Source organism: Falco cherrug, chromosome Z (assembly GCF_023634085.1).
Source record: "Falco cherrug isolate bFalChe1 chromosome Z, bFalChe1.pri, whole genome shotgun sequence".
NCBI classification, from domain to species: Eukaryota; Metazoa; Chordata; class Aves; order Falconiformes; family Falconidae; genus Falco; species Falco cherrug.
This window is the reverse complement of record NC_073720.1, coordinates 10,932,756-10,945,434: the sequence shown is the minus strand read 5'-3', so window position 1 is coordinate 10,945,434 and position 12,679 is coordinate 10,932,756. Positions and strand designations below refer to the sequence as shown.

The window sequence follows — 12,679 nt, the reverse complement described above, 5'->3', positions numbered from 1 at the left end:
CTCCGCTGCCCGCACCCCTCCAGAGCCCAGCACATCCCTCTGAGCATGACCAAAGGGACCTTCATCCCAGCCCCACAGCCCCTCCTGGGAAGGTTCCTCCTGGGGGCAAACGCTTCTCCCAGGCACCCAGGCTTAGGCAGCTGGCTCCCCTATGGGGACCTTCAGTCCTCACTTTGGGGACCCCACTGAGGACAGTGGTAGAGCCTTCTGTCACTGGACAGGGGTCAGTCCCCAGGGAGCAGGACTGCAGTGAGAGTCAGTCCTACCTCCGCTTCTCTTCACCCGTCAGCGATTTCTTCCTGTCATAGAGAGAGATGGAAAAGCACACGGTGAGGATGAAGACACAGCACGAAGCCAACACAGCCGTGACCCAGAGGAGGGACAGCGGTCTCCGCACCACAGAGCAGCCCCCCACTTCCACAGTGGTGCACACAGATGACGTGGCATGGCAGATGGAGTCAAAACTGTGCCCAGCCCTGCCAGTGAGCAGCCTGGCAGCAGGAGCTGGCAATCCCAGAGGAACGAGATGGCAGGGTGCCCAAGAGGGTCTTTCCCCAGAGGACCCCCCTCCCCTGCCCAGGATTTCATCATGCAGCATCAGCAAAGGTGCAGGAATACAAATAAAAGCAGCTCCTCGGTGGCTGGCTTTGCCCTCCCACTACAGACCCTAAAAGCCCCCTGCTTCCTCCCACCCCCTCCCTTCCAAGCCCCTGACGCTCCACACAGCCCCCTCCCCACCAAGCCCCCAGCCCGCGGCTCCTGCAGCTTTCATCAGGGCTGTGCTTTATGAGCTCCAGTTGACTTCAAAGCAGCCCGCTAATTTGGCCTGCCGGGATAATTAGAAGCAGCGATGCTGTCAGGGCTCCTTTCATCCCAAAGCATGCTGAAGCGCTCAGCGGCTTCCAGATGACCTGTTTCTCTTTTATAGCCCCTCTGGTGCTGGCAGAGCTGTCAGCAGGGAGGGATTCTGCCTGTGCTGGCCTCCCAACAGTGCTGGGGGGCTCCCCTTGGAGCAAGCAAATGCTGAGTGCTCTGCTCACCCCAAAACATGACCTGCTCTGGGGTGCAGCATGGTGAACTCAGTGCATGGGTTGGATGGCCAACAGAATTTGGTTGTTATCTGTGGCCGGGCCCCAGGGCTCACCCTGTATAAACGCCACAGCCCATGCCCTGTGGGGGACACATCACCTGTAGGTGGTCATGTATCTGGTGGGGAGGAAGGTCTCCACGCTGGAGGTCCAGGAGCAGGAGAAATTCTCGTAGTCTGACGCTCTGCAGGACACAAAGGGGACTCCTGGAAGGTCTGGGGTGCAGGGGGAAAAGAGAGTCAGTGAGAGGTCCCCTGTCCTGCAGCCCAGCCAGCACGCAGCAACCCCTGTGTCACCACAATATCCCCTCTTGGCAAGCCCCTGCCAGGTGTGCAGGCACTGCTGGCCCATCCTGGTGGGGCTGCACACACTCCACACCCCAGCCTGCAGACACGCTACTCACGCCCCAGCCGCAGGGACACGGTGTGCAGGAGGCTACCGTCCTCGCTGTAGCAGCTGTAGGTTCCTGCAGTGGCCAAGCTGGCGTGTGGCAGTACCAGGGTTCCCTGCTGGATGGCTGAGCCCTCTGGCAGTGCCACAGCACCCGCCCGTCTCCATTGCACTGGTGAGCTGGTGAGGAGAGAGCGGGCAGGTGGCATTAAAGGACAGGGATGGCAGGTCACCCTAGGCCCACCCTGTAAACCTTCACATCAGATAAATCCCCTGGTGTGCACAGAAAAGACCTACCTGGCATGGGCACCGGCGCACAGCAGGGTCACGTCTGTCCCCACCTGTCCATACTGCACACCTGGAGGGACACACACAACCCCAGATGAATGTTAGCACCCTGTGCCACCCCGTGCCAGGGCTGGGGGGGTCAAGGTGGGGAGCCTGGGGTTGTACCCCCCTGGGGAGCCAAGCACTAGCTGTCGGGTCTTGCCTCATGCAGGTACCACCACAGGGGACTGGGAAGGACTGCTCCCACCTGGGGCTGGGCAACAGGCAGCTGCAGCAGGGCACTGGCCAGAGGACACCCATCACCGTGGGGCTGTGTTTCATGTACAACCTGGCTCTGGTAGGTCTGTGCCTGCCTGGGGGGGAATGGGCTTCCCCCGGGGTCCCTATGCCTGGGACATGGGGGGCTGTGTGGGGACTTGGCGGGGGCTCACCTTCCTCTCCCCAGCCCTCAGGGACGGCGAGGGAGGCTGACACCAGGGCTGCCGCAAGGAACACCATCACCCTGCCCAGGCCTGGGATGGGACTGCGCATCTGGAGGAGGCAGAGTCGGGAGGGAGAGGGTGTTATCCCCTGCAGTGGGGTGGCCAGCAGGGTCCACAGCCTAGAGCACCCCTGCAGGACCATGGACCCCACGTATCCCTCTTGTCTTACCCCATCGTGCAGGGGACAGCACGGGGACCATACTGCTGGGACACCAGCTGGGACAGTTGGCAGGGTCTGTGCCGCTGTCACAGCTGGTCCCTGCCTGCAGAGAAGTCCCCATGCCTGGAGGGGGAAAACAAAGGGCAAACACTGACCAGGAGCTCAGGACTGTGTGGGTTGGCGGGATTAAGGGCTCTTTGCCATTGCAGTCCTGTGCCGGGAGCCCTGGCTGGCTCCCAGCCCCAGGGTGGTCCAGAGACCTACGCCAGTGCAGCTGTAGTGGGAAGGAACTTAAGAGAAATTCTGGCCTGTATTTACACGGCAGGAGACAGCAGTTAGATCTGAACAGGCTCACACAGCCACAGAGAGCAGGTCTGTGAGAGCTCAGGCTGTACCAAGACTGGCACTGGCTGGGGTCCTGCATCACTGCCCACCCTTGCACCCGCTGCAGGGCTGGTCCATGCAGGTCAGCGCCCTTCCAGGCCATTTGGGGTCTCTGGACCCATGGAGAATGGCCCTGAAATCTCTTCCTTCCACTCAGAGATCACCATTGGATCTGGGGTGAGAAGTGTGGGGCATGCTGAGTCAGGGATGTGCACCCAGCTCTCCATGGGTCAATCCCAGCCACACACCGGGGTCTCCCCACCATAGCACAGCTAGCATCACCCTGTCTCTGCATCAGCATCACCCTGTCCATCCCAGCCAGCACTGCTCAGAGCTGTCCATCCCAGGCAACACTGCTCTGCCCATACCAGCCCGCATCACCCTGGCCAGCCTGGCCAGTCACCCTCTCCACCCCAGCCAGCATCACCCTGTGTGTGCCAGCCAGCATCACCCTAAGGCATCTGTTCCAGCCTGCATAGTCCTGCATGTATCAGCCAGTGTCACCCTGTCCATCCCAGCCAGCACCCTGTCTGTGACAGCCAGCATCACTTTGGGGCATCCACCCTGGCCAGCATCACACCATCCATACCAGCAGGGTCACACTGTCCCTATCAGTCAGCCCTGCCTGCCCTCAGCATGCACAGGCAGCTGAACCATTTCTCCCTGGAAGAGCCCCCTGCCCACTCCTCATGAATGGGCAGGCTTTTGTTTATTTCACTCGTATTGCTGGGTTCTGGTCCTGGATAAAGGTGGGCAGGGGCTGAGGGCACCAGAGACAGTGAGCTCCCTGGCAGCCACAAGTGCATACTGCAACTCATGGGCATAAATCCGTGTCCCCTTAAGTCATTTGGGTTCAACAGCTGAGGGGCTCCAGGGAAGGATGCTGCAGCCCAGCAAAAGCACCCCAGAGCAGCTGCCAATTCCTGTCCTGCGGGCAGGTGCCCATGGCTGCATGGCAATCCATGTGGCGAAGGAAATGAGAGCTACAAGGCAATGCACTGCAACCCAGCCAGTGCAGGGTGGAAGGTGTGTGGCACCCCACATCAACCCTGTTCTGAACACACCAGGCAGCCTCAAATGCAACCCCCAAATGTAAATAATCTCATGAGACTGTCATAAGCTTTTCCTACCAAACCACCAGTAGAAACACTCCCAAGAAACATCAGTTAAAAGGTCTCTGCCAAAACTATGTTGGTAATGAACTGGGAACATTCAGCCTGAAAGTAAAATATTTTGGTGATGGGGAAGAAAAGAGACTTAAAATACACTTACAAGCAGCAATGAAAAATAACTCCAAACACCATGTGGGCCACAGTTAAGGGGACAGCGCTGGGGGGTGGTCAGGGAGAAGGGAGCATGTGTTAGCGTGGAGAGAAAGAAATAGTTTTAAAATAAAATCATTTATTCTCCTGACTGCTCTGGGGTTTTGTGCAAGCGCTGCAGAGGGTGAAGGCAGAGCTGCTGCATCCATCGACCACCATGCTGCTCTGTAGCAGGGTGACATGCTCTGGGTGCTGGCTCACTGCTGACATGAGTTTGTTACACCTCAGGGCTGCTGACTGGTTCAAGGCAAGTCTGAAAAAATGACCTTGCAGCTGCAATGCTGAAAGGCACCCCTCCCTGCATGGACAAGGGAACTGCTGGGGGCATGGCACACTTTGCAGCCAGCCCTCTGCTACCATCACTGCGGAATGGTATAAGCCCTGCCCAGCTAGCCTGGCTGTGGATGGTACTGCCAATAGACCCAGAGGCACACCAAACCTTTACATGGTGGCAGAGGACATCTCTGCAGACCCCACTCCAGCTGCATCCCAACCCCTGATCTCCACAGTGACCCCCCAGTGGTACCTCACCACTCATCGTGAGGGTGATCCTGCATACTCCAACACTTAGGCACCCTCTGTCCCAGGGCGACCCCAGTGCTCCCCATCCTCACTTCAGCATCCATGAGCTCCCCTGCCTCAGATGGTCTCTTTTGGGCAGCTGCCCACTCCTGCCAGTGCAGCAACTGGGGAAGGCAGCACCGAGCCCCCCCAAGACACACACTGGCTTAGTAAATGACCTGCCTGAGCACTGCCAAAACCTAGCCATGACCAAGCATCACCACAGACAGAAGAAACAGGGCAAGCCCTTCCTCGGCTGCCCAAAGGCCACAAACAAAAGGGGAAGGAGCCGCAGAGCCGGGGAAGACCCAGAGCCCTCACCCGCCCCGGGTGCAGTGGTGTGGCAGGGGGCCAGGCACTCCAGGCCAGGCAGTGCTGCAAACCAGCCTGCCCATAAAGGATCCCCTTACTTTCTGCAACCAAACTCCCTCACTGAGGGGAAAACAGGCGTGCAACTGAACACACACAAACATGCATTGCCAGGCCACCTTCCTTAGCAGATCTGCAACCCCCGGACAGGCACATGGGTGGAGAAAGCATCCCTCTACACTTGCATCGGTGGTGACACATCCCAGGGACAGGGAGTCCTGGCACAGTGGTCCTGGAGCCAAGTCAGGACAGAGGGAACAATCAGAGCTTTTCTTCCTCCCCACATGCAAACCCAGGCCAGAGAGGCATCTGCTGCCCGCCAGGGCTGGGTGACCTCCCATGGCCATGGCCTGGGCAGAGGGACCCAGCCCAGCCTGGGCCTGTGGCTTGGCACTGGCAGGGAGGGCAGCAGTGCCAGACTCTGCTCCCTTGGCATGGGACACCCTGGTCACCAGCACAGTCAGGGTGACCCAACTGTGGCACCCATGAATGTGAGCCAGAAACAAAAGGCGCTGCTCTCCATCCTGCACCAACCCTGCTGTCCCACTGGGCATCATTTGAGCTCTTCCAAAAGTTTTTTGGGGAGCTGCAGGGAGAAATCCTGCCATGAGCCCCTTCCTGCATCCAAACTGACATACTGCGAGACAAAACATCCCCCAAAATCACAGCCATGTGCACCAGCACTGATGCCCACATGGGGTGTGACAGCCCCTCCAGCACAGCCGCTCTGTGCCATGCTCCGCCGTGGCCTGGCAAAGCCCAGTGCAGATTCCTGGGGGAGGCCAACTTTCCATTGTGCTTGACGCTTTGAAAGACAGTGGGTTTTGGTTTTTTTGTGTTTGTTTTTGCTTTGCTTCATTTGAAGTCTCTCTTCAAAGAGAATGAGCTGCACGCAGAGCCGAGGGTGGCAGGGAGGGGGACACAGGCAAACGATGCTGTGCTGCAGGGGCTGAAGATGGCGGCAGGGATATACAGGATGCTTCCTACCAAACACAGAAAGCTGTGCCTCCTAAACTCTCCCCAGGGTGGTCTGGGGCAGCATCGCTGCAATAGAGATGTGGCTAGTAAAACAACCCAAGAGCACTTGGCAGCTCTGCCTGCTGCGTGCTGGGTCCTGTCAGCCTCCAACCTGCACAAAGCTGCTCTGCAATGGGTGACACCTGACGCTAGCCAGCTATAACACCCTAGAAATGGCATCATACTGTATTCCTGCCCCTGAGCTGGGGGAGCATCCCTGGCCCTGCAGCCCAGACCCTTTTCTCTGCCAGTGTCTGCTGTGGGAAACATGTCCTGTGGCTAAGAGCGGCAGTGTTTTGAAGCAGCAGGAATTTGCCTCTTCTTGCTTTCCTGCAGGGTTGGGAGCACAGTGCCCCACTAATCCCCTCTCCTCCTAGCAGCCCTGCAGAAGCACCATGCCCTGCTCTGAGGAGCTGTGGTGTGGCCCGAGTCCTCATGGCCACTGATATGCCCAGAAACCAAGCAGCATCTCACCCCTGCAGCACCGGTGACCTCCATCATCACTGCATCAACATGCACCTTTGGGGCTGGGGGAGCATGGACGTCACTGCTAGGACAGTCCCCTGCAACCTGCCACTCCTGTCCCCTTAACACCTCTGGCACCCTGCCAGCTGCTGGGTGCCCAAGAAAGCCCAGAAATGGGTGCAGGCAGGGAGGGAAGCATGTCCCCCACCACTTCCAGGGCCACTGGAGCCATGCACAGTCCCCAGGACCCCTGGCAGCACCCAGGGGTAACTCCTTGCCCACCTTGGGCACTGCCAGGGGGGTGCTCCCTGAGGCCAAGGGGGGAGCCCTGCTCACTGTTCCCAGCCCCTCTGGTGCCTTCGGGACCTCATGCCTGCTGGGCGGGGGGGGGGGACACCATGCCAGGCTGAGCTAAGCCAGCACACACACAGGCACTACTACAGCCAGTGCAACTCCAGCACACTGAAACTACCCCAGTTAAACCAGCAAAACCAGTTGCAGCCTTTCCCTGTGAGGCCAGTGCAGTCCAATAAACCCCAGCACAACTCGAGCCTGGGGCAAGACCCAGTACAGTCCCAGTATGGGGCTTAACCCCTAGGAGCCCAAGCATGGGATTATACCACAAGAAGACCAGGACCAGGATTAAATCCCTTTTAGCCCAGGAGTGGGATTAAATACAGTGTAGTCCGAATGTGTGGTTAAATCCAGCTCAGCCCAGGTGTGGGACTAAACCCAGCTCAGCAACAATGTGGGATTAGACCCAGCACAGCCCAAACATGGGGTTATGCAGTCCAAACGTGGGGTTAAACTCAGCACAGCTCAGGAGTGGGGTTAAACCCAGCTCAGCCCAAACACAGGGTTAACCCCAGCACTGCCCAAGGAACCGGTTCATCTCCCCAGCCAGGTACGATGCACATCGCCACACAACTCAGACCAACTCCCCACAGTAACCTCTGGCAATGACTGGATGATGGCAGGCCCACTGGTATCCTCTCCAGACCCACCTCCTCCTTGTCCCAAGGCTCATCTCCCTCCTCTGTGGGGCCAGCAGCTGCGGTGGGACACAGTGCTGGGCCCTGGGAAGCCACCACACACCGTAGCATGCCAACAGCTTCATGGAGGTCAGGCTCTGCTCTTACCCCAGCTGGGAAACACTCACCCCAATGCCCCAATTTCCACCCTCCCCTGCTCCATCTCGTGGGAAGAGGTCTCTGGCTCCCAATTGTAACTGGAGGCATCAGCAAGCGCCAAAACAGCGAGGGCTCTGTTAGCAGCCAGCAGCCCTGACGCCACGCCGGCTGGCAGCGTTGCGTTTGGAGGGGGAGAGAGGGCCCCTCCGCCCCTGTCCCCATCCCCACACTCCCCCCGAAGCCACGTGCCAGAGAAATTCCTAAAAATAATCTCCTGTCTGTAAAGAAACCCACTGGCACTACAGCTACAGCAAGAGACTATTTTTAGGATGGATGGATGGAGTCATGGGGGGGCTGCGTCCCCACTGTCCTCTTCACACAGTCACTGGACAGGGACGGGCACAGTGCTGGATGCAGGGACGCGGGTGGGACCCGCTGGCAGGGAGCTGGGCCACCCTGTGATTATAACAGGGTGGGAAAGGCTTTTCCTGTCCCAGGAACGCTTTAGGGTTTGGGACATTTTTCCGCTGCTGGGCTCAGCCTATCCTGGCAGAGGTTTTGATGAATCCATAGCTCCTGGCACAACAGGGCAGCTGGGCACCAGCCCGCTCCCCATCATTTCACCTCCCCAGCAGCATCTACATCCCCCAGCATAAGCTCCCCCCATAAGCTGGCTCTGAAGGAGATACAAAAGCATATGCATCCATATATGTGGGGAACTAATCTATGTCTGTACATACATGTGAATGCCCCATGCAAGCTCAAATCCTCCTGATGGTCCTGATGAAGTCCAGCATCGAGCTGGGAACCCTGAGCAGGAGAGGGGCCCCACAGCATCCCCCTGCCTGGTGCTCCCCCCACCTCTCCCAGCACTCCGAAGCTGGCTGGTGCCTGGGAGCCGCTGGGCTCCACTCTATCCTGGAGGCATGGAGGCACCCGGGTCAGCCAAATAGCTGTGGGGCCAGCAGGGCCAAAATAAACAGCTCACCGTACACAAAGGCTCCCCCAGCTAGCAATTTGCTGTCACTCCTTTTGCAAAACAAAATCCCTTTTGGGCTGGAGAGGGATTTCAGGTGTCATTAAGGGCCACCTGGGAGGCCAAATAAAGCCACCACCAAAGGGTGGCCCATTAACCCTTTGCACTCCACCGGCAGCATCCTTGTGTGTGGGGAGGATGGCAGTTGCAGAACCCCTGCAATGTGTGGTGTGGGGATGCTGGAGCAAGGTTCTGGCACCTGGTGGGGTAACAATGTCCTGTCTCCATCACACTTGGAGACAACCCTTCCTGCTTACCTGAAGGGAGGCAGGCCAGGGGATATAGCAGGGTGTGAGGCATGTGGCAGGGATGGAGACTGAGGAACTGTCTCACCGCGGCAGTATCTGTGCCCCTCACCTCATGCCAGGTCAATCAGATGGCAGCCCCCAAGCCAAAAGGAGGAGTGACAAGAAGTGGGGAAAAGCTGGAGCAGAAGCCCACCGCTGAGGCTAGGGGCTGCAGTGCCGGGCCAGGGGATGGGGCCTGAGCCATGCCTAAGTTGAGAAGGTTGGAAAAACACCATCGGCTCATTTTCTGCTGGGGAAAAAAAACTCCAGCCAAGTTCTTCTGAAAGATTAAGTGCGATCGTAACCGAGCAGGGAGCGGGGGGAAAGCAGGGCAACGCGGTGAGAGTGCTGACACATCTCCTTCCCCAATGCTGGAGAGACGCCCCAGCCCCACTCGGGGCCAGCTCTGTTTACAGGCTCCTATTGTGTCTTTTTTTCCTTTTGGGTTCCCCCCACCCCTCCTCTTCAATATTATAGTTCAGAGTAAACAAAAGCAAGCAGCCTCTCACTCCAAACATTTCAGCCATCCCAAACTTTCTCTGGAGGGGGGCTGCCCGTGGAATTTTCCTCATCCAGAAGAATTTCGAAATGTTCCCGTTGCAGCCTGCTTTGATTGGAGGCCAAGGCAGCTCCAAAATCCTTGGCAAAATGGTCGAGCTGCCCTCTGCACAGCCCTGGCTCTGGGCAGAGGCAGCAAGGACCAGCAGCTGCTGTGCCCCAAAGCACCCCCATGCACAGGGAACCCTCCAGCCTGGCACACTTGCCAGATGGGGACAAACGCATGTTCCAGCAGGTACATCCCCCCCAGCTCAGCCCATCACCTAAAGGGAGCCAACAGGTCCTGGTGAGGCCAGATCCTACTGGGTTTTTAAGTATTTTAAACTGCCGCTACAGTTATTAGTGCCCTGAGATGGCGACGCTGGTGCAAAGTGCTTGGGTGCACTGTGTGTGTGCATCCCAAAGCACGCAGTATTTCCCTTTGCAGGTGGCATCTCCACAGCACCAGCCAGAGGGGACAGGGTGAAGCAGCTGCCAGAGCTCCTTGGAGGAGTGGTCTGTGGCACCCCATGCACCAGGAGGGCAGTTTGCAGCAGTGATGCCGGCTCAGTGCTGCCTGCTCAGTGCCTGGGCAGATGGAGGAGGGGATGGTCTGCTCCGAGGATGTGGAGTCGGGGCACAACACTCTCCCCTGCAGATCCCTGGGAGACTGCATGTGGAAGGGAGGAGGAAATGTCCTCCAGGATAAGCCATAGTTGGGTGCCACCCAAGGGTGCTGCTCCTCTCTGGCCCACATTGCACTGACAGGGCCTGCACCCCAGGCAATGTGGGCAAGCAGAGACCCCCAAGAGGTCTCTTGGCTCTGGCTAGGCACAGATGTGGTGTGAAACACATGGGACCCTGGCATGGGGGTGCGAGCACCGCTCAGCCCACTGGCAATGGGGGCATCAGGAGTGGCCCCTAAAACAAGTGGCAGGAGAAAAGCCCCACCAAAAAGCCCCACAGGAAAGCCAGCACCCGCAGGAAGAAGCGCCCAAAGCTCAACCCAGCATTGATTTGGTTGTCAATCCAAGCCATTGGGGTGGCCTGGCATGCTCACTGGCATGTTCCCTGCTCACTTTCTTAAATGGTCCCCTGATGGGCACCACTGCGTAGATGGTCCTGCAGCCCAACAAACACCCGGACACGCTGAGGAGCCCCCATGTCCTCCCTCCCCAGTCACATGCAGATCTCGGTGGCTGTGACCCCTTGATGCACACATGCTGTCATGCCAGGAAGGCGAAACCTTGCTGGTACCCACAGCATCCCAACCCTCCCCAGCATCCTGCCCCAGTGGGCACAGAGCCCCGTGCCACTGCAACAGCAGTAGCAGGGGTGGGGGAGATACCTCAGCTCCACGCCGGACAGGGGTCTTGCCGTGGGACGGGGCTCCGCCGGGTGCCCCCGCTGCCTCTGCACCATCTCCCTGCACCGCCTTGCTGGGATCTCCTCCTCCACAGAGGCTGCTCAGTGGCTTGGTGTAGGAGCGGTCCTACCCCCCCCCCCCCCCCCAGCAGCCCCCTCCCCTATAAAGGGGCCAGGCAGCGGCTGTGCGGGAAGTAGAGCCCCCGATGCAGCAGATGGGGTCTGTAAGGCAAGGCTCCCCCAGGTGTGTTTGCCTTGGCTGGGGCTCAAGCCCGTCTAATTAGAGCTACAGAAAACATATATTAAAAAAAAACGAGGGGGGAAAAATAATCCTCTCCCCTGTGCTGGGGCCCAGGGTTTGGCCGGGGTTTCTCGGGAGGCCAAGTGCAGGCGATACAGACTCTGCTGGCAGCAGCCTGGGGAGGGAGGGATGTTTGTGGATACTAAAATGCAGTCATAAAGGAGAATAAAAGGGTAGCCTTGTTTCAGAACGAGTCTCCGAGGCTTTCCCTACTCCCGGCATGCTCGGCACCTGGCCGGCAGCTCAACCAGCTCCCCCTTCCCGCAGCCCCCCCAGCCAACCCAGGCTCGCTCAAGGACTGAGGTGCTGGTGGCGAGACCCCCACCCTCACAGGGTGAAGCCCAGCACCTTTGGGTGGGTGAAGATTTGGGAAGCCCCTGTTTTAAAGTCACCCCCACGGGGCTAAAATTACAGCTGGTGCTTCTGGAAAACTCACCCCTGCACATCACCTCCTCCTCGCCACCGCAGCTCCCTGCCTTCCTCTGCCCACTGCCCTGCCTGCGCCAGCTGCTTAGCAGCAGCCACATGGCAGCACTGCCAGTATTCCACTGCCTGGCCTCTCCCTGCCTCCCCGCTGGAGGCAGAACAAGCCTGACGGTGTTTTGGTCAAGGTTTAAAATTAGTCCCAGGCCCCCGACACCCCCAGCACCCACACAGACCAAGGGGCCATGGCAGGGTCCCATGTGGCTCCCTGGCATCTTGGGGTCTCAGCCTATCCCCAGGGTCAAGCAAACCACCCCAGAAGCCCTCTCCTTGGGACGTCTCCCCAGATCCACTCCTGAAGTGCGATGCTGCCTCCCTGCAGCATCTCTTCCGCCTCCATGCTGCCATGTCCAGCTCCGAAGTGCCACACCAAAAGGCTGGGGTGCTGCTGCAGGCATCAGCCAGGCAGAGGTGGTCCTGTCCCGGACCTACCTGCTCAGCCAGAGATACCTGGCACACACCTGGCTTCACCGCTGCCCTCTGCCCCCTCCCCAGGGCAGAAAGGAGGGGACAGTGGTCCAGAAGCCCCCCCTTCCACCCCTGCTCCCATCCCTCACCCTTTTCCCTGGCAGCATCCTGAAAGTGCAGGTTCACCAAGCTCCCCCGTCCCCCCAGCTCATGGGGACCCTGGGCACACCCCATCCCCAGCCACGGCCCAGATGACTAACACCCCGGCAAGCGAGCTGGGTGCCGTCAGGGCGAGCAGGGCCTGTCCCTTGGCCAAGCTCCCTCCCCGCAGCGGTGAAATCACGTCTGGAGAAAGCATGGAGAGGGAGCCGCTGCCCCCCCCACCCCGCTGCTTCCCAGCGAGGATGCTCGCTCCCTGCCTTCTGGCTGGCTGCCCCACACTGCAAACCCCGCATCCCAGCAGAGGGATGTTCCAGGCACACAGCCTGCAACAGGACCGCACATCTCATCTCCTCCTCCTCACTCCGGATCCCATAGCAGCATCCCAGCTACGACAACAGTGCGGGATGCAGAAACGTGGCAGCAAGCCCCAAGGCACTTGTAAAA

General features: G+C 58.9%; 1 protein-coding gene across 5 annotated transcripts in view; it reads right to left on the bottom strand.

Annotated features, from left to right (window-relative positions):
• The window catches only part of IL11RA (interleukin 11 receptor subunit alpha), a 33,257-nt gene that overhangs the window by 12,612 nt on the left and 7,966 nt on the right, over positions 1 to 12,679 (bottom strand). For 4 of the 5 annotated variants that reach the window (XM_055699438.1, XM_055699439.1, XM_055699435.1 and 1 more), the window contains exons 2-6: positions 2,198 to 2,297; positions 1,776 to 1,836; positions 1,492 to 1,658; positions 1,189 to 1,303; positions 267 to 299 (exon numbers count right to left, since the gene is read on the bottom strand). In XM_055699438.1, the coding sequence (XP_055555413.1) occupies positions 267 to 299; positions 1,189 to 1,303; positions 1,492 to 1,658; positions 1,776 to 1,836; positions 2,198 to 2,297 (476 nt within the window). Of the gene's footprint in view, positions 1 to 266; positions 300 to 1,188; positions 1,304 to 1,491; positions 1,659 to 1,775; positions 1,837 to 2,197; positions 2,298 to 10,864; positions 10,967 to 12,679 lie in introns of those variants that run through there. The other variant, XM_027801946.2, reaches the window with a different exon arrangement.